Raw genomic sequence first — 25,926 nt, forward strand, 5'->3', positions numbered from 1 at the left:
GCTGACATTCTCCAGGCGTGACCTTGGGAATGTTCATAATGACCTCGATGAGTATTGTGAGCTTGAGTCTATGCTGAGCAACCCAAAATACAATACTCCGTATACTGTATAGACAGAGCCGAGTTGTCAACTTGTAGATGACCTGATTGCTATCAATAGATAGACGCCAAGACCGGCCCGTTTATCAATAAGAAACCGATCGGACGATCCTTTGGTCTCCCCATACAGTCCGCCACCAAGGACAGCTTGTCCACTTTCCAGCTGTCACTCCTTCATACCTTCGCCGCTGGCCTTTTCCTCGTCTCTCATATCACCGCGATCTCTAATGCGACCTGCACTTTCAGCCTGATTTTCGCAATCATATACTTATGGCCACGTTCCGATTTGCCATTCTTTTCATGTGAAGCTTGTACAGCGCCTCGCCTTCATTGATTTATATCGGTGACCTGCCTAGATTTGCTTTTTCTCTTATTCAAAATTGGATTTAATCCTGTGCGCCCAAACGGCCGCGAAGATGCGCTCCGCGGCCAAAGTCTTCTACCTGGCCGTGTTTGGCTTCATGAGCCTGGCCAATGCTAAGGAGGAGCAGCGAAAGTTCACGCATGGCTACGACACTTGCGCGGTAAGCCAATCTATCTCTATGGTACCTACAAACATGATCTGACGGTTCTATTTCTAGATCGACCACAATGCCGTTGTGTCCGACGCCTGCGTTTCCTACCACACAATCGATGCCCTCAACGACCAAGTCTACTCTCTCCTCCAATCCATTACACAAGAAACCGATTTCTTCTCCTACTACCGTCTCAACCTTTTCAACAAAGTGTGTCCGTTCTGGTCCGACTCCGAAGGCATGTGCGGGAACATTGCGTGCGCCGTGAACACTATAGACAATGAAGACGATATCCCTTTAACGTGGCGCGCGGAGGAACTGAGTAAACTTGAGGGTCCGAAAGCCGGCCATCCGGGGCGCAAGCAGCAGCATGAGCGGCCGCGGAATCGACCGTTGCAGGGAATGCTTGGAGAGGATGTTGGGGAAAGTTGTGTGGTGGAGTACGATGATGAGTGTGATGAGCGGGACTACTGTGTCCCTGAGGATGAAGGAACCAGTGGGAAGGGTGATTATGTGAGTTTGGTTGACAACCCTGAGCGGTTCACCGGATATGCAGGAGCCGGCGCGAACCAGGTCTGGGATGCCATCTACCGTGAGAACTGTTTCCTCAAGCCGGTCCTCGAGCTAGAGCAGTCGTCCTTTCCTCCGCTGGGTGGTCTCCAGGCTATTCAGGACTTCCAGAATGTCCTTCAGAAGGAATCAAAGCGACCGGATCTATTGCCACTGGATAATGAGTGTGTTGAGAAGCGAGTCTTCCATCGGCTCATTAGTGGAATGCACGCGTCCATCTCGACACATCTGTGCTGGGACTACCTCAACCAGACCACGGGACAATGGCATCCTAACCTTCAATGCTTCAAGGAACGGCTACACAACTACCCGGAACGTATCTCGAACCTCTACTTCAACTACGCGCTGGTATCGCGCGCTGTATCCAAGTTGCGGAAGCACCTGGAGGGCTACACGTACTGCATGGGCGATCCTGTCCAGGACCAAGTAACCAAAGAGAAAGTTTCGCTTCTGACATCCACCCTTGCCGAGCGTCCCCAGATCTTTGACGAAAACGTCATGTTCCAAGACCCCGGCGCCATTGACCTCAAGGAAGACTTCCGCAACCGCTTCCGCAACGTCAGCCGATTGATGGATTGTGTCGGCTGCGACAAGTGCCGTCTCTGGGGAAAGCTCCAGGTTAACGGCTATGGCACCGCTCTGAAGGTTCTGTTCGAGTACGACGAGACCAAGAACGGCGAGAACCCCGCCCTGCGCCGAACAGAACTAGTAGCCTTGATCAACACGCTGGGTCGCATCTCTCACAGTATCGCCGCCGTCCGAAGTTTCCACCGCGCCATGGAAGTCACTGACGGCCAGGTGTTCGCCATTCCCGCCGGATCAAACGCAGGACAGAGTCGCGCGGGCGGCAAGAAGGTGCGTCGTCTCGTTAAAGACGGTGGTTCGACCTTCTACTACGAAGGCGACGACAGCCAAAATTGGCAGTATATCACCCCGGAGCGCCCTTGGGAACGGCGACGGGTGAGGCGCAAGGACGACACTTTCATGGACGACCTTAAGGCTGAGTTCTCCGTTGTTTGGGACACTCTCATGTTTGTCTTGAAGAGCTGGGTTAATATACCCTGGACATTGTAAGTTAAGATCTCCCTCAAGGGGTAGACTGACTGTTCTAATTTGTCTCTAGGTGGGAGATCGGTGTCCTCGAAGCCAACCGCCTCTGGAGTTACTGGCTAGGTCTTCCAGTGCCGCCACGGAGTTGGAGAATCCAGCTTCCACAGCGACCGCCTCCTGTTCGCGATGAGCTTTAGTAATCAGTCATGGTGGTTCTGTAGCATTTGGATATGGCGTTTGGTTGGGGTTAGCCATTGCATAACTGCATAGTATTGTATATACGGGATAGATCTTTATATTAAGGATTATTGCATTGACTATTCGTACGAACGTGAGGGCATAGGATTACCGGAGTGGCGATAACCGGCGGGTGTGGAGGTCCTCGGGGCCTCGGCATTTCCGGCCACATGCGCTCTGTATTTGCCTTTGTCTTTGCCTCAACCGCCATCGATTTCTCCACCGCTGCGTTCCTTTGTGACATCCTCTCTCCTCTCTCCCCACGTCTTCATCCCCAGATTCCGCTTTATCTCATTTCGACCCTTGACGATCTAAAATAGAGCCTCTGAGCAGGTCTGTTCTATTCCTGCCTACCCCTTCATGCGGCATTGAGTTTCCTCGCGTTTCCTCATGGCGTCCGTATCGCCACCCAAGCCTTGGGAGAGAGCCGGTGCCACTGCTGGTAAGAGTCTAGAGTAACTCACTCCGTGAAAGGAATTATATACTGACCACAATCCTCTCTCAGGCACTGCTTTATCGTCACCCGCGACTACATCCACAGCCATGACCCCAGCATCAACAACATCGGCGGCCCCGACCGCAGCAACCTCCACAACAAACGCAGCGACCGCCCCCTCTCTACCCTCCCGACCTAGCACACTCAGCACCGTTGCGAACCAAAACGCCTCAAACTACTCACCTTACGGCGCTTCACGGCTTGGGACATCTCCATATGGAGGAGGCTACGGCGGCTATGGAGGCTACTCGTCCCCGTACTCTCGGTTTGGCGGTATGGGCTCGATGTACGGCGGCTATGGCGGCATGGGAGGGATGTACGGTGGTATGTACGGTGGTATGGGAGGGTACGGGGGCATGTACGGCGGCGGCATGCCAGGCGACCCAAACGACCCGAACAGCTTGACGAATTCATTTAGCCAGAGTACCCAGGCGACATTCCAGATGATCGAGAGTATCGTGGGGGCCTTCGGCGGGTTCGCGCAGATGCTTGAGAGTACTTATATGGCGACGCATAGTTCATTCTTCGGTGAGTGCGACCGTCTATTATGGCTAGGATGTCGGGCTAATAGTTGCAGCCATGGTATCCGTCGCTGAGCAGTTTGGAAACCTGCGCAACACGCTCGGCTCCGCGCTGGGCATCTTCACATTAATACGATGGTTCAGGACGTTGATCGCGAAGATCACTGGCCGTCCGCCGCCAGCGGATGCTACGGCCCTCACACCGGCGGCTTTTGCTGCGTTCATGGGCGGGCGTGCCTCACTTCCAGATGGTTCTCCGGCTCCACCGCGGCCCTCGCGCAAGCCGTTCCTGATGTTCCTTATCGCCCTTTTCGGTCTTCCGTACCTGATGGGCAAGCTCATCAAATCGCTCGCGCGCTCACAGGAGGAGCAGCGCCAGAAGATGATGGTCGCCAACGGCGAGCAACAAGGCGCCCTGGACCCGTCCAAGCTCGACTTCTGCCGCGTGCTCTACGACTACACTCCCGAATCACAAGAGGCCAACGGCATCGATCTAGCCGTGAAAAAAGGCGACATCGTCGCCGTGCTCAGCAAATCTGACCCTATGGGCAATGCGTCAGAATGGTGGCGTTGCCGCGCTCGAGACGGCCGTGTCGGTTATCTTCCAGGCCCGTATCTTGAGACCATCCAACGCAAGCCACAGCAGCAAGCTATTACGACTGGCAGTGAGGCGAGCAGTCGCGCTAACACAATGCAGAGTCAGACGCAGGCGGTCGCCGAGGCAGCCACTGGTCAGAAGCCCGAGCTTAAGGGAAAGATGGGCGATATCTCGCCAGAGAGTTTCCAAAAGAGCGCGTTCTACTCATGAATGTCTTTCGATCCAATTTAGTTTGTTTGGATGTCACGAATCGGGCTGTCACCACGTTCATAATGCAGGTGATGTTTCTTTTGCTTGCTTTTATATATGTTTTAGCGGCGTGTACAGGACTTTATTTTCTTACGTTTTACTTCTTATCTTTCTATCTTTTATCGCGTCGGTGGCACGCATGATATCCAATGCTAGACATTTATCCAAAAGCATGGTTAGCCGCATGTTCGAGAATCTGTTCATATACGAACTCGTATCTATGTACTTTGTAGTCTTCTAATCTTCAGCAGACTATCTTTACCGATACGTTAGTAGGACCCGGTTGTCTATTCTGCAATGATGCCAGGGTCTATTGACCTTGACAAAATAGCAGAGGGAGAAACGCACAACAAAAACCCAAATCAGCGCCCAAAAAGCCCGTCCACAACCTTTGCAACCGAAACCGCCTTCTCCTCTCCAAACCTGCCCCCAACTATCTGCAAGGTCACCGGCATCCCCTTGATCAAATCGATATCATCTAAAAGCGCACCTCGACGTTAGCTCACTCTAAAGTCATGTCCCAACCTATTCAAGGGGAGAGCACAAAAGGGCAAGGGGTGGAACATACACTGCCCATAATTAAAACGATCCGCCTCGTTCCTGGGAACATGACTCTTCCACCCCTCGTCAATCCCAGAAACAGGATGGTCTAGCTCCTCGTCCGCCTTTGCAACGGGCACAGTGACAGCCGCATAGTTGAGCAGGTTGTACAGCGCCGTGTAGCCCAGCCACTGGCTGCTCTGCACCCACTGCTTCGGTTTATACCCGACCCACGGCGTTACGGGGAGGAGGAGCGCGTCGATCCCGCTGGAGAGCCACTGTGCGAGGTATGTTTCTTGGAAGGTGTATTTTTCTTCTTCGAGCTGGTGTGGTGCGTTAGATAGGAGAAGCATATTGGGTATTGATTGGGTGGAATGGAGATTGGGAAGGTGCGGATATACCTTCTCCTTCTCGACACCGGACAGCTCGTCTGCTGCTGTGCCGACGACCATACCCTGGATCAGGGGCTCGTCGACGATCGCGCAGAGTTGGCGGCAGTGGTGCCCGCCGTCCGAGAGGATGGATTTCGTCCAGAGGTTTGTGCCGGCTGTGTGCAGGGTTGTGTCCCATTCGATTACTGGGTTCGGTATGTTAGTTGGATGGGGTTCAGAGTCTAGAGCTAGAACACGACGGTTGGGTTAGGGGTAGGGTCAGGTACCTTCATGGCCGGCATCAGTCAATTTCCTCGCGACCTCCCGCATAGCGCGCATGATGGGGGGCTGTGGCCGGACAACGCCGTCGTCGTAGACGATGCCTAGCTTTAGCTTCTTGGTTGGCGGGGCCGCTATCTCTCGTCGCCAAGGGATGGGGATGCATCCTGGGTCAAGGTCCCAGGGGTTCGAGTCTAAGAGACTCTGCATGAAGTACTCGATTGTCGAGAGGCTTCGGGCCATGGGGCCTGCTACCGGTGGGACGAGGTAGTGCTGGTGCATGCTAGCATGCGTTAGTACATCATCGGCTCTCACGTAACTCATGGGACAGGATGCTTACAAAGAGCAATTCCACGGGACCCGCCCTGTTGTAGGGCAGATCGAGTACAAACCCTGGAGGTTGGAGGGCACGCGGATCGAGCCTCCTATGTCTGTCCCTATTCCCAAGATGCTCCCTCCGGCACCGACGAGCGCGCCTTCACCCCCGGAACTACCGCCCGAGATGAGCGCGGTGTTGAAGGCGTTGACGGATTGCCCGAAGACGTGGTTGTAGGAGTCGGACATCTGTATTTCTCAGGTTAAGCACTTGAAGAGCCGACGCGTAGATGCCCTACTTACCATCAAAGACTGAGGGACATTCGTCTTGACGTACAGAATAGCCCCCATGGATTCCAACAACTGCACAACGGAGTCCGACTTTGCCGCTGGTTTATTCGCGAGTCCTACCCAGCCTAACCCAGCCAAACCCTTTAGTCTAGCTCAAGTCAATTACAGAGACATAGCTAGTGTACATACCGACAGTAGTATCAAACCCCTGCACATCAAACCGATCCTTAACCGAGACCGGCACCCCATGCAGCGGCCCCGCGACCTTCCCCGTCCTCTCAAACTCCTCATCCAGGGTCTTAGCTCTCGCCAGCGCCCGATCGAAGAATATCTCCGTTAGACAGCCCGTCAGCTGCTGCGCGATGGCGGCGCGCTTGCAGAACGCTGCTGTCAGTTGCACGGAGGTCACGGTACGCGAGGTTAGCAGGCGGACTAGTTCGGTAATGTCTGTAATTGAGGTCCATTGGAGCTCTTCCGTGGTCAGGATGCCGCAGGTTTGGATTGCTTCTAGGGGGGTTTGGGCTGTGGTCAGGGTTGATGCGGGGAGGCGCCAGGGTGGAGGGATGGATTGTTGTTGGGTGAGGCGCTTCTGGCGCACGATGGGTTTCCAGTGTGGTTCTGCCATCTTTGATTTCTTGTTAGATTGTTCGTGCTGGAGATTGTTTTGAGTATGTTGGGGCGCTTGTTCCGGAATTCAGGAAGGGTGGTTAGCTGCGGAGAAAGAGGGGTTGGCCAACTCTCTAAGTCTTAATCGGATCAACTAGAGATAAGTCCGAGTTGGAGATATGAGAGCTAGTTCATCATTGTTCCTGGCTTGTTATCACTGTTCTATAATTACATTGCTGGCCGTAACATGTACATTAGACAGTTATCAACATGCTGGCGTTCTTATACCACGTCAAAAGCGGATTCTCGCCGCTCTTCGTCTCTGTGTCTTCGACGTACGCCCAGCGTCGGATGAAATCTTCGTGACTCGCCACTTGCGTGAGCTTTCCGGTGACAGCTCGGTAGATGTCCTCGACGACGTTGAAATCTGTGGGGAAAAAGATATCAAAATAACCTTGATGGACCTGTGGAATGTAAGCTCGTTTGCACGTCAACTTTAGGGCTAAGGTCACTTACAAAAGGTGTAGTGACCGGTACTGTCCTCCTCTTGTACCGCGTTTGCACGACCGGCGCATTGATCCCCGGTACCGCGTCCGGAAGGCTGCTGAAGTCACTGGCCAAGAGTCGATGGCCAGGAAAGTAGTTGTCGAGGATATCAAAGAACTGCATGAGGCGAGTAGGGATGTACTCGGGGATTGTGTAAGCCCTCTGGAAGGGTAAAGCTCCACGAACTTGTCGTGTAAGCCGCGGCCCCAACGGACTAGGGAATTCGCGCCGGGCTGCGGCTTGTCGGACACGCAGGAATCGGGAAGCCACAGGGTCCAACTTGGGGGTCCAGAACTCGTGGAATTCGCCATTTTCATCGATCAGCACTCCGCCCTGTTGCGGCGCCTCTGTCTTAGTGTCATAGCGAATGGCGTCATGAGCGAAGTTGTCGAAAACTTCGAGCGCCAGGAAAAAACATGGCGAGTGCACGTAGGTGTCCCACTCGAAGATGGATTTGTTGATAATCTCCACATGGTCCAGATGACCGGCAGCATAGAGCGAGTCGGTCAGGTTCTTCATCTGAAGCCCAGCCAGCGCCGGAGAGATTTCAATAATGCGGAACTTGGTTCGTTGGTAGACCTCGTAGTCTGTATCGCGGATGAAATCGAGGATGTTGATCATGAGAGTTCCATTTCCTGCACCCATTTCGTATATGATCAGATCGTGGTAGGGGTACAGCGTCAGTTTGTAATTTGACACTAGATAGCGCGCAATGGTCTCCCCATAGTAAGGCCGAAATAGCTCGGTCGGCGTATGCCACAACTGACGGGCCTCGTCCCGGCTTTTCTCATCCAGCAAGTCCTCGAATTCTGTGTAGCGCTCTCCTAGCATCCGGTGGAAAGCTGGCCCGTCCTCGATCTCATTAAAATTAAATGGCTCCCCAGGGCTAAAGATGGTCGCGTGCTTAGAGAAGTAGCCGTAATGCGGGTTATACAAACTATCTGATCGTGAGAGAAACAATACTGTCAGCGAGTATGCACATACTGCGCAATGGATATGACGGCCTACCATCGATAAATTCTCTCGTCAACATCTGTACCTGGTGTGGCCGGTCTTGCCGGTGCCGCAATTGCTTTGCGGTCATTATCGGGTATGTCTTCAATTCCTCCTCTATATTCTTCGGATAATCGCCGCGCTTTGTCCAGTTCAAGCCATCGTCGGCACTCTTGCGCTTGGCCGCCGTCCGACGCGTGAGAAACGGCCGGCATTGTTGTTGAGACCGAGATAGGCGAAATGTGTGCGACGACGGTGATGAACGAACGGATTGACACGCTGGGTGGCGGAACAGCTGTCGAAACAGCTGGTTCAGGACCGGGGAGTCCATAGCCGGACGGTCTTTGGCTGGGGAGATGAGGGTAGGAAGGTGGAGGAAGCTGGATGGTGAGGAGCGGAATCTCAATCGAATGCGGGCGGAGGTTGGCAGGTGGCCCGAGCTTTTCTCCGTCGACGTAGCTCCAGCTGCAACTCCAAGAACTTGACTTGCATCTTGCCATCACTGCTTCTGATGGGCTTCTTTCTCTGTGCATACATCTACAGATGTCTGATCACTCACATGTCTACATTGGCTCCGCCTTCGTGGCGGGGGTTGTCCTCTCAATAGCTTTCAAGGACTTATTCTACCCCGAGCTCGAGGAGCGCATCAGGGAATATCGAGCAAGCCGAACCCAGTCGTTGGGATCGGCTCAAGGCGCACTACCAGAATCTTTGGCTGCGAGACATGGACCACCAGCTATCGTTGATGGAATTGAGGGCACTATAGGAAATACTCCTCTCCTTCGAATCAAGTCCTTGTCCGAGGCCACCGGATGCGAGATCTTGGCAAAGGCCGAAGTATGTAATCGTTCAATATAACCGTGTGTCTTAGACTTTGAATTCTCTAACACAAATATAGTTTCTGAACGGGGCTGGTCAGAGCTCAAAGGATCGAGTAGCGCTGAGCATGATTGAGATAGTACGTGATCTATGACTATTGCCTGACGACACTAACGGCTATAGGCTGAAGAGAGAGGATTGATGACTCCGCATTCGGGGGATACGATTTACGAAGGCACGTCTGGGTCGACGGGAATCTCATTGGCCACATTGGCTAGGGCAAAGGGCTACCTTGCGCATATGTACGTGATTCTTCAACACCAACCGATCGACCGCTAACCCATACCAGCTGTATGCCATCTGACCAGGCGATCGAGAAGTCAAATCTGCTTCTGAAGCTGGGCGCAGTAGTCGACCGCGTGCCTCCCGCGCCTATAGTCGAGAAGGACAACTTCGTTAACCGGGCACGAGCACTTGCACAAGCCCATACTCATTCAACAGCACCCGAGTCATCAGCGGGTACACCATCCAGATGTGGTAGAGGATACTTCGCAGACCAGTTTGAGAACGAGGCAAACTGGCGAGCCCACTACAACGGCACCGGACCGGAGATCTATGTCCAGTGCAATGGAACCCTGGACGCCTTCGTCGCAGGCGCTGGAACTGGAGGCACAATCTCCGGCGTGGCCCTGTTTCTCAAGCCGAAGATCCCCAACCTGACAGTGGTAGTGGCCGACCCTCAGGGTAGCGGACTGTATAACCGAGTGCGATACGGAGTCATGTTTGACACGAAGGAGAGGGAAGGCACCCGCCGTCGGAGACAGGTTGATACTATCGTGGAGGGTATCGGCATCAACCGCGTCACGGCGAACTTCGAAGCGGGAAGGGAGCTTGTTGACGACGCCGTCAGAGTGACGGACGCGCAGGCATTGGCGATGGCTAGATGGCTCGTTGAAAAGGACGGCATCTTTGCTGGGAGTAGCAGTGCTGTCAACTGTGAGTTCCAACCTGATCTTTGACTGTTCGCCCTACTTACACTCTAATCAGGCTTTGCCGCTGTCAAAACCGCCTTGAAACTAGGACCGGGCCACCGGATCGTCACCATGTTGTCTGATTCAGGCTCAAGGCATCTTTCGAGATTCTGGGCTAAGGCTGGGGACGTCGGTGGCGCTGTGGACACGAAATTGGAGGATGTTCTGAATGCGAAAGATGAACAGTAATCACCGAGTTACAGCCCTGCATACATTGAATAATGCTTCAGCAAACCGTTGGGACTGGTTCTGGGAATTGAATTCCGCCCGTGATCGGTGACTTCGAACGTTGAGCTAAGCATAAGGTTCGTACGACCGCGTTGCTTCATGCTTCCGCGGCCATGGAAAGATTACTAATTACAATATATGTAGTACCAAAAATACTGGAATATGATCCCGTTACCTTGCTGTCATACCTCTGCAAGTCCGCGCATAAATTACACTGCGGGATTCGTTGACCGTGTATCCTGTGAGACGTCGTCGTCAACCGCCCAAAGTTGCAGCAGCTTAAACTCAATCTCCGGAAGCAGGCGTCCCGGGAGCTCAGCACGAATATCAGGCCAAGTCAGCTCTGGTTGGTCCTTGAGTTTCTCCAATTTCTGGAGTTCAACGTTTGACCAGGGTCCGGATAATCGAGGAGGATTCGCCTTGCGCTGAGTCCAATGAATATGGTACCACGCTTGGATATTGGCGGATTTCTTTTGCGGGAAGTGGTCTGAGACTTCCTTCCATTTCAGCCCTTGAACCTGTCGCAACTGGATGATCAGCCTGGCTTCCTGCGGCCCTAGGATTGTCCTAGCGCGTTTGTTCGCTGTTGGCGTTGATTCGGGTTCTTTTGGTGTATCTGTTGGACGAACAATAGGTTCAGAGACAGATGCAGAGGCTGTGCCAGTGGGAGTGGCGTTAGGCGCCGGCCCAGTAGCGCTATTACCGGTGACTGTGGCTAGCTGCCTTCTGAGTTCTACCAAGTCATGTTCGTTGTCTGCAGGATCCGCCACCACGGCCCCCATATGCGTGACATAACCTTGTTTAGAAAAGGTCCTTTTGCAAAAGCTGCAGGTCTTTTGCGCGCCGCTTGCCGAGAAAGGGCCTTTGCGCTTCTCCCGGATGTAGAGTGATCCCTTTGGCGTGGGCGAGGGCTCGTAGTCCTCCTGTAATGGATCGTCGGATTCGCTTCCATCTGGGGCATTGGCGAATGACCAGTCCCACGCGAGGATAGGGCTAGAATGGGGCATTTTTTGCTTTTTGGGGCTGTCCTTTTGCTTGCTTTTCTTCTTGACCACATCCGTGTTCCGCCTCGTTGTCCATGATAAAGCCCAAAGGGAGCCGGCCTCGGGTGGAGACTGCGAACGTATTGCCTTATTGACAGGCTTTGTTTTTGGTCTAGATCGGCTAAGCAGAGTCGGAGTTGTAAACTTCACACCGATTTCAGGAACACGCCAAATCGGTTCCACAGTCTCATCGAGTCTCTCAGTACGCGTGGCCGGAGATTGGTGGAAAGCATGGTTGTGAAGAATTGCTTTTTCGTCGCGAGTCTCGCCTGTGATGGTCTTACCAACTTTTCGGGTGCCCTGGGCGTGCAGTGATAGCGCGGAATCCAACAAAGAATCCACACTCGACCTGTCGCCTTCAGCCTCCGACGTAGCGCCCTTGTCTTCATCACCCTGCTCCTCCCGATCCGGATCATCTTCCTTGATTCCCCCCAATCTCTTCTCGGGGAATGGTCGCATGTGTGATAGTATGGAGCCCGTCCTGCGGCCGGGGTGGTCCTGGTTCACGTCGCGGTCGCCTTGCTCTTCCAGGACACTATGGTCTGCACCCCACGCGTCAGGCTCATGGGCAAGGCGTGCCTGCTCGCCCCCGTCTGCCTCTACTATTGGGGACTCTGACTCTGCATCCGACAGCCAGTTCTCGGAACCATTGCCTTCCCGGTCGAGTGCGTCAATATGCCCGTTGTTAACCGTGATGTTCCCTGTCTGTAGGTCGATCTCGTCACCGACGTCTGTAAAGTCCCGACCGTACTTTTTGAAAATGCCCTCGAAGATGGACTTCAGGCGCAGGTCGTTTTGGGCACGTGCTTCTTGTAAATCGACGTCGCTTGTTTCGTATTCGTTCTCTGACCCTGGCGACAGGGATATGCGTTTCCGCTTCAACGGTGCCTCCATGGTTTTTTTGCGCGATAAGGGTTCGTCGACGTTTCAACGGGAGAGTTTACGGAGTAGATGGAGAGATATCGCGTGGTCAATGGGGATATATACGTGACGCAGCACAGTAAACCCGACAATTGTACCGAATAGAAAATCATGTAGCGATACTGCACGCGGTATTAGAAAAATTAGCTAGACAATGTTGAGGGTTACCACTGCGACGAACTATATGTGGAAGACAAGAGGTGAGGCTCTGCCAAAGACGCAAAACACTTCTATCGGAAGAATGAACACAAGGATAGCAATGGACTAGTCCACATTGTAGAGCTCTCTAATCATATTCACCGGTTTCGAGGGGAGTTCAGCATTGTTGTTGGTTGCAAACGGATTGCGAAGGCTCGCAGCAAAAGGCGGACCAAAAACATTCGCAGCGGACCGCCGCATGACGTTCCCCGACATCTTCCAAGCCCGCATCAACTGCTTCACCTTGACCTACTCTTCACCTCCCATCACCAGAATGCGCTTAGTCACTCTGTCAACGCTCTCCGGTCAAGATGCATTGCCAGAAGTGTCGCACTCCGTTGAAACTGGACGGCTCTCTCGAGGCGCTTAACCCAGCTGCCTTTGACTTGCTTATCGGTACCTGCATCCCCACCTCCATGGAAACAATCACGAACTAACCAAACGACACAAACACCATCAGGCTCTACAGGTAAAACCGTACCAGACCACCCATCCAGCTCATCTCGTTTATCGTACCCTCAAGAACGCCGAGAACTCTACGAACGCGTTTCGAAGAATGCATCGTCCCCGGTTTATCGGAGGTCCATCCCGGCGCCCCGGCAGGTTGGAGGCAGTTCGACCACGCCGTCACGACTCGGGCGAGGAGATAGTGGCAACATGTCTTTTGTTATGCTCACAGAGTCCCAATTCGGTCCGCCGCATGGCACCCCTGGAGTAAATGGCGATGGCGCGTCAGGGAGCAAACGTGCATCCGGTGTACAAGGCGATGATCCCGGCGCGGGTAATGGCTCGTTTGCCGACCAGGTCGAGCGGACGAGTCGGTTGTTTGATATTATCTCGGCTCGCTCTGACATTGATCATCCGATCTGTACGGAATGCACGGATATGCTGGTGGAAGGGCTACAACAGCGGCTTCTGGAAGCGACGAAAGAGCGCGACGCATACATCACATTTCTACGGAACCTGAACTCGTCGGTCCCGACGCAGGAAGAGATCGAGGCCGCTGAAAAGTCCCTTAAAGAGACTTTGGAAGCCGAGGAGGCGGCATATGCGGAGCTGGTCGCGTTGGAAAAGGAGAAAGTCAGCCTGGATGAAGAGATCGCCCAGTTAGAAGAGGAGTCTCGCCAACTAGATGACGAAGAGGAGAAGTTCTGGCGCGATCGGAACGCGTTCTCGTTGGTGCTAGCCGATTTCCAGAACGAGCGGGATGCGTTGAATATGAAATACGACCATGACTCTCGCCAACTGGAAAGGTTACAGCGAACCAATGTTTACAACGATGCCTTCTGTATCGGTCATGACGGCTATTTTGGGACAATCAACAGCCTCCGTCTCGGCCGGCTGGCTAATCCGTCGGTCGAATGGCCTGAAATCAATGCTGCCTGGGGCCAGACGGCGCTGCTGCTGGCCACCATAGCGGAGAAGCTAAACTTTCAGTTTCAGGGGTACCGTATACGGCCGATGGGATCGATGTCCAAAATCGACAAGATCGAGTATCCGCGACCGTCACCGGCGCAATCGACCGTCGACGGGGCCAATAACGCCAACCTATCAGCGGACCCCAAAATCACCAGCCTGGACCTGTTCTCTTCAGGAGACCTGCCGCTTCATATTCCATGGCTTCACCGCCGGTTCGATGCAGGAATGGTGGCCTTTCTAGACTGTCTACGCCAACTAGGAGAATTTGTGGAGAAAGCACCCGCACGTTCAACCCGCCGCGACCAGCCTGGAGCCGTCGTACCCGGGATGAAATTGCCATACACTATCAAACGAGACAAGATTGGCGACGCCAGTATCAAGCTGGGTTTCAACCAGAACGACGAGACTTGGACTCGTGCCTGCAAGTATACCTTGACATGTTGCAAATTCCTGCTGGCGCATGCTAGCAACATTGCTAGCGCAGGCTCGACCAACTCAGCCGCCGTCGCAGCTGCAACCGTTGCCGAGCAAGCGAGACTTGCGACTAGTCCTTCCAAGAAATAGAGAGAGTTTAGCTACCTGAAGATTCATGTTGCAGATGTCATCTCACAGATGCCACCTCATGCCTCCCGGTTTTGGCATCCGGCATGATGCTTAGACCGTCCGGGGGGGCTTTAATTGTACTTTGTACCCTCTGATCCCCGACCAATGAAGTACTTGTTTAGACGGCGGGTCGGCTGTCTGGGCATCTTTGTCCAACCTCAGCTCACAAGTATTGCCATCTGAACCGCGTTTGCATATTCCTAAGCCGGCATTGAAATTGGATTGTCATGGGCTCGCTGCACAGAGCGCTCCTTGCCTGTGGAACTGCAGATAATCATCAGTACGCTAGCCGAGTGCTTATGACGAGGGGTTTCTTTCCTTTTTCTCCGGCCCCGCCAGGGCGGTGTTTCCACTGTTTGGTGTCTATATTATCCGAAAACCTTGCTTTAACGGTGAATGGCATAGACTGAGGATTGATTTAGCTTTGCTATGGGGTACAGTTGCAGATGATAGTGGCGAGGGCAGTGCACGATGTCAGCATCAAAGTTCCAGGCCTGGTCGCCTGGTTATCGTTGTTGGCTTGGCCGGACTTGATGAACAAAGACGACAACCGGCGACGGGAGATCATCATTTAGGCTGTCTTAAACCGAACAGCTCAACGCCTGTAAGCAAACTGCAAGAGACAAAGGGATCGGTCTGACGCAGTAGCTGCTGCTGCTTGCCTGGGCCAGGGCCAGCCTGCGTCCTTCACCCTTGACACCGCCCGACGTCCGTATTCGCCCCCGTGGGACGGCTGGCCAGGGCGTATCACCCCACGCTTGGTGGCTTACTGCATACCTGCTGCCTGCCGCACAACGTCTATTGTCCGGGGTCGCAGAAAAAGAAAACAAAAAGGGGCGGAACTCAGGTCCTGCTTCCTGAAGGATGGGAGTGGACCTGGATGCGAAGTTGAGGAACAAAGAAACAACAAAGAAGGAAGCTAAAGAATGCATCCGCAGTGGAGTGCCCTGCGGCTCATAGCTTTGCCAGCGAAACAGTCAGATAGTCCGCGGTACTCTGGTACGGAAGGCGGAATTCTCGTCCCGGCCTGAAAGTCCAGACTTTACTTTACTCCGTGTCTCCATGGCCTTGTCCATGTCCTTGTCCTCAACAAATCCAGATCCAGATCCTTGATCCTGTCCATTCCTTTCAGGAATCGCTGTTGATCCGAGTCTTACACGTCAGCCAGGATTAGGAAGGAAGGAATGGACCCCCCTTAGACCTCCCTTCGTTCGGCCCGTTCCCGGAATACCCGCGAGCATTCATCCATCTTGGTTCTCCCGTCTCTTGACTTTTAGCCCATTCCAGTCCTCCGTATGATCGTATCTCGTACTCCTGGCCAATAGCTCGCCATGAGACCTGTTACACTTACACTGACTGGCGGTGGCCCTGGCCTTAGCCTTAGCCTCAACCTGCGACTCGACTTGACCTGACCTGCTCAATGCATCGAGACTAGCCATCCCCGCGAATGACAGTCGCGAACGCGTGGTGTCGAGATCAGTACCGGTGAGCCCCGGCTGGCGCGAGTCAGGCAGGCTGGGCTGGGCTTGCCAGTCAGTGTCCGCAGTCAGCAGTCAGCAAGCATGGCATTGGCAGGTTCTGTCTCCAGTGCGACATTCCTCTGACTCCTGACTCCGCAATCCAATGCGAAACAAGGAACAGGGTTGGACTATTGCGGTCTGCCATGCAGTGATCAGTGATCTGGACTCGGTGGTCTGGCCCTCCGGCTGCCCTGCCCAGGTACCTAGTCTACGTACCTACGTAGTCTAGTACATAGTCTACTCCATAAGTAAGGGTGGAATAATTCTAAAGTGACAATACTGCTTATGTCTTTTCGTACTTTTGTCATTGAAACTCTGGCATTGGTTCTCCGCGCCCTGTTCCATTCTTGATGGGGGCGAGGCATGTCTTAGGTTCGGGGTACAGGGTACCTTATTGATGCAGGCTGGTTTGCAGGGGATGGAGGTACCAGCGACATGTTAGGCAGGCGGACGTTGGATCATGAGACCTTGGCGCATCACGAAGGTGGCCAGTGTCTCGATTTGGCATCCGCCGACGTCAGGGAGAGACAAGACGAGAGTTAAGACTTGGGTCGTTTGACTACAGATACGGAGTACCTGCTAGGCTGCTACTATGGAGTATCATCACCTGCACACGAGTCAGACTCTAATCGCGATGATCGGCCTGTCTGACAGCCTGCCGCCACTGCGATCATCCATCCATCCTTCATTCCTTCCATCTATCCCCGACTTCTAGAACGGCGGTATTTCAAACCATCCATTCCACAGATCAGGTCTGACTCTGTTCTAGTCTCAGGCTTGCTGTAGCCGTCGTCTCAGCAGAACGTTAGTCCACGGTAGGCTCAGGCTAAGACTTGGCCAAAGTTAGAGGCACATATCTCCATCCACACATCCATTCCATCATTCATCCCTTGCGCCGCATCAAGGGACTCTGTCCATTCATCGTTCGGTTTAACTGTTCATCGATGAGGGACCCACTGCTGAGGCTTGTACGTGCACTAGGTACATTAGGTATATTGAAAGTTGATACATAAACTGCTGCACCTCCAATGATGTATGTAGTTCCACCCTTAGGGCACGTTGATGTCTCCAGTTGGAATCTGGAGTGGGTTCTCTGTCGTTTGGTCTAGCCCAGTAAAGATCGATTATGGGTTAGGTAGGGAACTGTAGGTTAGCTTCAGATGCTGCTGTCCGGGGAAGCGAGTCTAGATTTCTGGTTACGGAGTACGGAGTCGATGCATGCATGCATTGCGAGTCTCCATGCTCGAATAGCCGCTGCTACCGAGGGCTGGGTATGATACTAGATACAGAGCACTCCATGGTGAGGAGTAGGTCCATATTCTTCGGTGTACGCCGTGGTCTGTAGTAGTTAATCGGAGACAGTATCCCCCGTTCGATCAGGGCACGATTGTTCGATCTTTCGCATCGAAGCAGATACAAACTGCCCCGTAGATAGATCTCAACCTGGTTATCTTTCGAATGTCAATTATCCCGTGACGTACGTATCACAGCCTACAATGAATTCCATCTAGCACGCCTCCAGCGTGTCTAGCACAAAAATTCACCCCCATGCCCTATCCCTACCCTTGTCGACGCCCGCATCTCAGGGTCGATCGACGGGAAGCAAGCCGGTTGGCGTATAGCAATATTGGGCATGTGCTACCCAAGGTGATTCTTCATGTATGTACAATCGTACATACAGCATGAGTAGTCCATCCAGTACCTTGGTCCGGATGCAGGTGGTATATCCGAGCGGGTATTGGCCGCGAAGAGTGGAAAAGGTAACCAGCGACGTGGCGCCCGGCGGATGAAGCGATGAAGTCGTTTATTTTGTAGTCGGGATCGAATTAATCTCTGTGCCGCTCTATACCCATTCCATGCTATTAGCTGCGGGTCATGCTAAATGCTAGTCTGTCATCACGAGCCGAGGTTTCCTATCAATTGATAATAATGCTCATGCGAGTCGACAGGGTCAACTCCATACGCAGATGATCCGATTCTGATCGGACTTAATATCACGGCAGTTATAGGTACCTCGGACCAATTAATATCGTAAACGATCGGTTGGCGCCACTGAGCTCAGGCCTCTTGCCTTCACTTTGTCAACCTCGCGGAACTGCCAGCTTCTTCCGCCAGGTCGCCGTTGGCGTTGATGAAACGGGTTGGGAGCGAAATGGAAATTAGGTTGCGAATTCGATGAGGCTGTGGAGACGCGGATGGATTGGGATTGGCATTGACAGTTGACAGTGACACTGACAGGCATGCTGGGTCTGGGAGCCGCAGGAACAGACAGCAGCGCAACCACAGCCCCTCGGACTCGGAACGTCGGATAGAAGGGGGCGAGAAAGTACGGTCTTTCAGGCTCTCACTAAGATCGCGTCCGATCCCTGCAATATAGCACGGCGCTGTCAGACCAGAAGGCAAAAAGCAACGAGGGCACTCGCCCAAAATTGGAAGGAAAAAGCAAAGAGCGACATGGGGGGTGAGGATGGGGATGGGCATGGGGCTAGCCAGTGGTCGGGACTAACTAAGCTTGGGAGGGTAGGAGCTGCTCTGCACCTGCAGATAATGGCGCATGCACCGACGTACCTTCTCTGCCTACCCTTGCTTTTGCGCCCAGCGTATCTTTTTCCCCAGCGGCCCTCTGCCCTCTGAGAACTCGGGGCAACAGTTCTCGTCTTCCGGCACGTCCCTGCTCATTGTCAGCTCATAGCGTCAATATTAAGATCATTGTTCCAACAATAAGAAGTACGACAAAAGTACACACGGGCCTCTTCCACGAGGCCCATGATTGGGCCGGGGAAGCATGGATGAGAGGCCCAGCAGCAGGTCGCCCCAAAAGGCAGCGCTGGGCCCACTCCTGAGAGCCTGCACTTGGCCTGTACTTTGGGCTTTTGGGGCGCGCCCCCGGCCCGGGAAAGTACCTTGGTCCTTTACCAACACACCCGACTCTCGCGATCGAAAAAGAAAAGGATGGATGCATGCATAACTGCTGTTATTATTATGATGCCTCTCTGAAGTACCTGACCACGACTAACTAGACACCCGCTCCATTGCCATATTAAACAATAATCCCGATCAGCAGGCGACTACCTCTACTCGACTGGCTTCTTCTCTGCTGTTTCCCGCTGTTTCCACCTCTCTGGAGTGTTTCTCTGCTGCTGCTCTGCGCTTTGCTTGCTCTCTGCTCTCTGCTCTCTGCTCTCTGCTGCTGCTGCTGCTGCTCTGACCACCCTCACGCCTGGACTCGCCCTCCAACTCCTTCACTCTGACAAGTCGCCGCATAAGAGCTCTTGTTTCTTCCCCCTGCTCTTCCAAACTCTCTTCTGCCACCTCTTCCCACGTCTCTTTCCCCTGCCCCCCACCTTCGTACTTTCGCACCTCCATCCCCAATCGGCCCGCCTCGATACTTACCTCTACAACTCGTCGTCAATCGACACCGCTGTGCATGCTATGAGCAACCCACCATCGCGCGTCTGATTGCAGTATTTGTCGTCGTTCATGATGGAAGGCTCCTTTCCTCCTTCAAGCTTGTCAACTCCCACCCCAGCTTCTTCCTCCTCGCCTGCCACGCCCTCTAGCCAACCATTCAAGCCTCGCAAATCCGAGGACTGGAACAAATACCGCCCTTTCATTGAACAGTACTACCGCAATGATCAGCTCAAGCTCAAGGATGTCAAGCTGAACATGGAGCGTCACCACAATTTCTATGCATCGTCTGTCCTCCCTCCCTTGGTCTCCTGCCCCTCATCCATGCATCCGAATTGGGTTGTTTGCTACCGCAAACTATAACCCGTATTGCTTTTCACTCGCATCCTTCTCATCCTTTGAATGCAGTCAGAGAGTCAGATCACATCTAACACTCGGCAGGGAAAAACAATATAAAGACCGCCTGCATTCCTGGAATGTCCGCAAGAATATCAAGAACAAGGAGGTCAAAGTCATGTATCGCAAGCAGCAGAAAAGGGCCGCCATAGGCAAACAGACAGTTTTCCGAGTGGCTGGCCAGAAAGTTGATTCAAAGCGCATTGCACGTTTCGTCCGCAGGTACGGACCGAATTTCGACACCGAGCCTCGCTCTGCTGAGGTCTCTCGAGACGGCGAAGAGAGCCCCGAGCCATGTACGTTTCCACGAGCTGTTCCTTCTTGTATAGCAGTTAATCTTTGAGCAGCAACCCCCTCAGATATGAGTTATTATACTCCTGAGCCAGACGAACGGCCTACTTCGCTGTCTCTATCTCCTCATCCAGAAAACCCTCCACATCCCTGTAAGGCGCTCGGCTCCAAGACTCCTAGCGCAAGGACTGCTGTTAATCAGAACGAACATCTAGATGATTCCTTAAATACGATTCCTGACTTCGGGGATGATGATGATGGCCCCATCCGTGCCGTGGACCCGAAAGAGCTCAAGGATCCAGATGGCCTCCCTCTTAAACCCATTCCACCGATAGCCAAAGATCCACACACTGCATATGCTCGGTACAATGAATACATCATGGCGCTCGGCACAAGGCTCGAAGAGGATACAAAAGGATGGCGCCCTTCTAGTGAAGACCATACGCAATCGACATTTTGACTCTGGGGCTGTTAACCATCAGAGATGCTGTTGAACAGTCTTAAAGAGTCGCAAACATGAATTCTATCTGCCTCGATGGTAGGCAGACAGGCCAAAAACTACTACTGTTACCTCATTGTTCTTGCTTTTAGGCCAAAGTGGTCCACTATTGCTCTGTAATGTACCATTTCTTCTCTAGGAGGGTCTGCTCGGCGCGTTTACTTTCTCTCCCCATTTCAGCAGAATGTGTTGGTTATAGAGCACCCATGGGCTTGAATGTATTTTGAATTGATCAGAGGGCAAAAGGACGATGTGATGGATACATCAAGGCTGGAGACAAATGATCTCCCTCCACTTGTTTTGGACGATACCTTGTGTCTAATCGCGATTATAGAATTTTTCTCTGCCAGTCCAGGTCAGTCTCCGGTCCAAGAGACTCTGGGCCGAGCGATCCTTGCAGCGCGGTAGATCACCTTACGCCGTCATACACTGGTTTTCCTACGTGCACACGTCAAGTCTGCCTCGTCGGGCACCGATCTAGCGGACCTACCGGTCTAGGTCCTTTGATCGGCCCCGAGAACCAAGATTGGTTGTCCGTATGGCTGGGCCCTTAAGCCAAAGGAACGATCGACCCACTGGGTCGGGCCTGTTTTGCTTTTTCCAATGTCCACTGGACGGAGAGCGGATCCTGGTACAGTCTACAACATATCGCTACACGTTTCTGCGAGTCAAGCTGCAATGAGGGATTTCGATCGAGATCGGATCGCAGCCACACCTTTGTCGAGTCTCCATGGCCGACGAGCCGGTGACGACGCCCATCAGGACTTTATTTCCGGCGGCCTTGAGTGTGACAAGGTTGTATAGGTCTACCCTTAAACCCGAGCATTCTGACAAATTAGCGACGATATACATGTTCGACTTCCGATCATCGCACTGAATCGGGTAATAGGGCGGTTATTCATCGGATCTCAAGCACGGACCAAAGACTAGATGATCGACTTCAAGGCTAGGGCTTACCGAAGATCTAGCTTTCGCAAAAGTCATTAAATCAGAAACCTCAATTTATGCTTGCCGTCTACCAGTCCAATCTCCGTTCTCTGGGAGCTGCGCCTCGCAATAACCAAACAAGAGCTGCGCAGCCATCAAATAACTGGAAGAATCATCCCTACGCCTGCACGAATCTGGGACTATGTTACGCAATGCAGCCGCGGCAACAAAACCCGGAGGTAACCCGGATCTTGGGACCCAGACATCCAATGCAGGTTGCACCGCCCTCGGATGTCGCACAAAGGTGCACACGACAAATACCGCCGTAGCTTCTTCGCGAACCAGGGGAACACAGAACACCGACGCCAAACCAAGCTCGCGGGGAAACCCCGTCTACCGGAAAACAGGGGAGAGTTGAGTTTCTAGTGATTTTAAATCAAGCGAAGGGCAGGATGAGGAATCCCTACGAATTGGAAGGCAACACAGTCGTGAATAGGATTCAGGCACGAAGGAGAAACTTGGAAGTCGAACGGGATTATCGAAACCTAAGTTTAAAGTTCATAATCTATCTTAAATGGGTGCTAGGGTCAATAGTAACGGGGAAGGATCTGGACATGAGTCGTGATGGGGGATCATCTCGATAGCGCCTTGAAGCAGTATGCCCGATTTCGATCTTGAAAACTTGCGAAGATCATCAGATGACAGATGCCTACGGAGTAGAGTACGGGGGTCACTACAGTAGTTGTATATCCATCTCGGTAACTCCGTAGTCCGACCCGCTGTCGCACTTCCCCATACTCCTCCTCAGTACAACCAACAGCCGAGATAGATACACCACTGTCCCATTCTATCCCAATCAAATCGCTCCCGTCAGTATCCCAGGGAGCCGAAACTGTCCAACTCACTCGCGCCATGTACGACTGCAACCTCCATTGCCTCCTTACTTAGCTTCCTCCTCCTCCTCCTCGCCGTGCTACTGCCTGGGTTTTGCGCTGAGTGCTGACTACTCGGATTGCGATCCCAACCGGTCTTGATAATCAGTGCGGCAGTGCTCCGCTCAGGTATCACGGCTGGAAGAGTCGATGTCTATCTACTCTTAGTCTAGCTAATTGCAACTGCCGATGCAGGTGTGAAGGTCGGCCGGGGGGTGCTGGGAACTGGGTACTCCTGGGTACGGGGATGGATGCAGGATGATATAACGAGTCGCACTCGCCACCGTTGGAGATACAAGTGCATCTGCACCTGGCAGCTTCAGGAAATACTCTTGGGAGACGGGACCTCGGGAGTCAGAATTAAGATTCATGTGGTTGTCGTGGCTGGTTATGGAGTATGGTTGTGGCAACGTCCAGATAGACGCAGAACGTGACTTTTGCCTTGCTGTCACCGGTTTCTCCAACTTTTGCTCAACGAGAAAGAATGTCTTTGTCTGTTGCCGGCCCGTCAAACCGGGAGACCACTTTATCCACTCACCCACGTGTCCCGTGAAGAACCCAACAATCAGTCCATCTACATACGGAGTACTCCATCGCTTTGGCATCTCGGAAATATCTTCGCTGACGGTTTTCGATTTCGAGTCCAATGGTCTGATTTTCTTCTGTCAGCCACTGGGCGGGACATCAACAGGGCTGTGTTTCAGTGTGATTGATCCCTCCGGTAGGCCATGCCTTACTCAGGGTCCTATTAATAGGGATTAGTGCAGTGGCTTACAGGCTTGGTATTCGACTGATAATCTTTATCTCCCTAGCAGAGCAACGAGAGCTATTTTTCTCCATTTTTTTTTCGCGGTCGACATCCACATTTACGGGCGGCTCAGCTTGTCAATTATTGCTACCGACTCCACACTCAATCCAGTCTGTGCCCACAGCTGGATGAGTCCACGCGGGATCCGGGACCGACCCGTCTGTCACGGTTCAGACCCAACAAACGTTCGACAGCGGAGTTGATGGTTGGCTAGACGCATGAGGCTATCAGCCAAAGCCTGCAAAATGACCCCGGCGAGCCAACGAGCGAGACGGCCTGTGATGAGCCTGAAAGCCTCTGTTTCGGGTTAAGACATAAGAGAGCCTCCCGCTGTCAGTGGTCAGTGACAGCCTCCTCCATCCTGCAATATGGCTTAGTCCTTGCTAGCGCATTTAGTGACGCGACGGCCGACATCGCGACAGGCTCAGCCCAATTTTGGCCCTCATCTCCAAGGCCGGCCTGCCAGGGCCAGGTCTGACAGGAGTCCAGCCACAATGTCAAAGCTCGCAGCGGGTTTCCCGTTCCCTTAACTTTCTCTTAAAAGAGTTTGATCTGCGGCCGCCCGCGCTGTTGCTGACATTTTCCTCTTCTTCCTGGCCTGACGGTGTTTTGTCTGACTGCTTTTTCTCGCTCTGTGCATTCGTGCTCTCGAATACGACCACGTCTGTCGCACTTCCGGCGAGATGCTTCGGAATCTTGTCAGACTTGTCCCTCTCGCCGTGCTCCTGCCACTGGCTAGAGCTGAAGGAACGGTGCAAGATCTTTGGAACTCCCCACAATATCCAGATTACACGACCAACTACACAGCCGGTACGACAATCGAGATCAGCTGGCAACATGCCCTTGCTTCACAGTTCCAGTACTTTTGCGAATCCTGCGATATCACGAATGTGGACTTGTGGGTGACAGGGAGTAGTTACACTCGTAAGCTTGAGGGTATGTCTTCTTTTTTGTCCGCTTGAATAAACCACTGCTAACATAGCGTATCCAGCTGGCGTAAATGTCAACGAGTCAACAAGCTACGAATGGACCATCAACCTGGACGACGCGGATGTTGAGTCCTCAACTGAATGGACATTTCGCTTCCTCCCCGCCGACGTCTCCTGGGGTGATAACCAGGAGGAAATATCCTCTGCCAAATTCAACCTCCTGCCCGATTCTGACAGCAGCTCATCTTCAACTACCACCTCAACTTCAACTTCAACCTCGACCACTACAACTTCCACCACCTCAACGACAACAACCTCCTCGCCCACCGCTGACCCCACGTCGACAGCCCCTGAAAATGCTACCGACGGCAACGATACTACCTCTGAGTCAGACTCAGATAGCGACGGCCTTTCCACTGGTGCCAAAGCCGGAATTGGTGTCGGTGTTAGTGCGGGCTTTATCATCCTCGCCGCTTTGGCCTTCCTCCTCTGGCGACGCATCAAGGCTCTACCAAACACCAAAGCGACTGGGCCTGAGGGTGCCAATGGGGGATACAGCCAGGCTCATCAAGGGTACTTTGCTGATCCAGCGATGGTCAAGAGTATGCATGCAACGCCTGCTACGGTTCACCCAATGACTGAGTTGGCGGGAGATCATGCGGGAGAAATGGATGCCGGGGTTGACTCTCAACGGCCCCCTGTTGAGTTGGATGCGAGTGGGCTTTATTCGCATCATGGACGGTAGTTGCTATCTACCATATATTCACCGATCAACCTAAGAAATAATAATCTGCAATGATGACGGTCCGATTTATATCCTGATCTCAATTCCGAGTTCAATGATCGACAGTCTTACGCGACATGTGCACGATATACCATTCCGCTTACTCTTGTTTCCATTTGCTTGCATTTACTGTACGGGTATGGGGACGCATATATATGTCTATTTTATGTTCTATCTGGTGTTATGTCGATATCCGAGCCTGCATCCATGTATACTTCATTACACTGCTTTGTCTTTCCTCTTCCTACGGGGTATATACAATAATACACAAGCTTATAGATCTTGATTTTCTACTTCCCTTTCCACAGCTCCCTGGGGATCCGTTTTCCACGAGCAGACGTTGTTATTGATAAAGCCTCGCTCACAAATTCATGTCTGTGCTGTCTTCCCTACCATCTCTCTAGACCTGATTTACCATCGTGACCACCGACAGCGGCATCAGCTCCACAAGCGGCCGACAGCGGCCGATGCCTACGTACTGCTCTCCAAGCTGAGCCAGCCCCCGGAGGCTGAGAACGAAACCACGGAGTTCTCCGTCCTGGAGACGGCAATCCCATCCCGAATCCTAAATCCCTAAATCTTCGTCCCAGGAGCTTGTCCTACTCCTGACTCAAAGTCTAGACCTAGATTTAGGAGTCTAGACGGGAACAGCGAAGCTCAGACTCCCGCACTGGAGCGGCAAAGGCAAGGACGAGGGCGAAAGAAGGCAGAACTCCATATTTCAGCCCCCAACAACAACGTGATTCAAGGCCATCTCAGGCCTCTCAGCCTTTCCCTACTCCGTACGGAGTAGTAGACCTGGTCTACTCTAGACTAGACTCCCGGGGCCGTTACGGCCCCATAAAACTAACTTGCCATGGCCCAGCTCCTTACGCGCTGGCCAATGGGGGCGCTG

General features: G+C 53.0%; 8 protein-coding genes across 8 annotated transcripts; 6 read left to right on the forward strand and 2 right to left on the reverse strand.

Moving 5' to 3' along the window:
- The first annotated feature begins 142 nt into the window (after positions 1-142).
- On the forward strand, positions 143-2,601 carry BDW74DRAFT_61282 (ER oxidoreductin). The gene is made up of 3 exons (XM_073733295.1): positions 143-622; positions 680-2,253; positions 2,307-2,601. The coding sequence occupies exons 1-3, from the start codon at positions 515-517 to the stop codon at positions 2,428-2,430; spliced, it is 1,806 nt and encodes a 601-aa protein (XP_073581337.1). The 5' UTR covers positions 143-514; the 3' UTR covers positions 2,431-2,601.
- Positions 2,602-2,864: 263 nt separating this feature from the next.
- On the forward strand, positions 2,865-4,560 carry pex13 (peroxin PEX13). The gene is made up of 2 exons (XM_073733294.1): positions 2,865-3,494; positions 3,544-4,560. Exons 1-2 carry the CDS (start codon positions 3,014-3,016, stop codon positions 4,293-4,295), a joined length of 1,233 nt encoding a protein of 410 aa, XP_073581338.1. The 5' UTR covers positions 2,865-3,013; the 3' UTR covers positions 4,296-4,560.
- Positions 4,561-4,696: 136 nt separating this feature from the next.
- On the reverse strand, positions 4,697-8,293 carry BDW74DRAFT_169484 (uncharacterized protein; the record flags this gene model as incomplete). The annotated part of the gene is made up of 9 exons (XM_073726998.1): positions 4,697-4,812; positions 4,903-5,197; positions 5,276-5,421; positions 5,533-5,807; positions 5,865-6,088; positions 6,209-6,255; positions 6,320-6,782; positions 6,997-7,200; positions 7,253-8,293. The coding sequence occupies 9 exons, from the start codon at positions 8,291-8,293 to the stop codon at positions 4,697-4,699; spliced, it is 2,811 nt and encodes a 936-aa protein (XP_073581339.1).
- Positions 8,294-8,712: 419 nt separating this feature from the next.
- BDW74DRAFT_61321 (putative cysteine synthase) lies at positions 8,713-10,415 on the forward strand. The gene is made up of 5 exons (XM_073733297.1): positions 8,713-9,112; positions 9,174-9,233; positions 9,278-9,396; positions 9,444-10,090; positions 10,142-10,415. The coding sequence occupies exons 1-5, from the start codon at positions 8,819-8,821 to the stop codon at positions 10,312-10,314; spliced, it is 1,293 nt and encodes a 430-aa protein (XP_073581340.1). The 5' UTR covers positions 8,713-8,818; the 3' UTR covers positions 10,315-10,415.
- Positions 10,312-12,531, reverse strand: BDW74DRAFT_61314 (Myb-like DNA-binding domain protein). Its single transcript, XM_073733296.1, has 2 exons — positions 12,499-12,531; positions 10,312-12,439 (listed from the first exon to the last, which is right to left on the reverse strand). The coding sequence occupies exon 2, from the start codon at positions 12,288-12,290 to the stop codon at positions 10,563-10,565; it is 1,728 nt and encodes a 575-aa protein (XP_073581341.1). The 5' UTR covers positions 12,291-12,439; positions 12,499-12,531; the 3' UTR covers positions 10,312-10,562.
- A 97-nt stretch (positions 12,532-12,628) lies between these two features.
- BDW74DRAFT_61394 (beclin 1) lies at positions 12,629-14,782 on the forward strand. Its single transcript, XM_073733298.1, has 2 exons — positions 12,629-12,911; positions 12,976-14,782. Exons 1-2 carry the CDS (start codon positions 12,827-12,829, stop codon positions 14,496-14,498), a joined length of 1,608 nt encoding a protein of 535 aa, XP_073581342.1. The 5' UTR covers positions 12,629-12,826; the 3' UTR covers positions 14,499-14,782.
- Positions 14,783-19,307: 4,525 nt separating this feature from the next.
- On the forward strand, positions 19,308-20,933 carry BDW74DRAFT_61532 (Clr5 domain-containing protein). Its single transcript, XM_073733299.1, has 4 exons — positions 19,308-19,752; positions 19,907-20,157; positions 20,221-20,304; positions 20,368-20,933. The coding sequence occupies exons 1-4, from the start codon at positions 19,538-19,540 to the stop codon at positions 20,610-20,612; spliced, it is 795 nt and encodes a 264-aa protein (XP_073581343.1). The 5' UTR covers positions 19,308-19,537; the 3' UTR covers positions 20,613-20,933.
- Positions 20,934-24,001: 3,068 nt separating this feature from the next.
- Positions 24,002-24,992, forward strand: BDW74DRAFT_180719 (uncharacterized protein; the record flags this gene model as incomplete). The annotated part of the gene is made up of 2 exons (XM_073729805.1): positions 24,002-24,254; positions 24,310-24,992. The coding sequence occupies 2 exons, from the start codon at positions 24,002-24,004 to the stop codon at positions 24,990-24,992; spliced, it is 936 nt and encodes a 311-aa protein (XP_073581344.1).
- Between the last annotated feature and the right edge of the window lie 934 nt (positions 24,993-25,926).

Source organism: Aspergillus multicolor (assembly GCF_047715735.1).
Source record: "Aspergillus multicolor strain CBS 133.54 unplaced genomic scaffold BDW74scaffold_23, whole genome shotgun sequence".
Taxonomy (NCBI): domain Eukaryota; kingdom Fungi; phylum Ascomycota; class Eurotiomycetes; order Eurotiales; family Aspergillaceae; genus Aspergillus; species Aspergillus multicolor.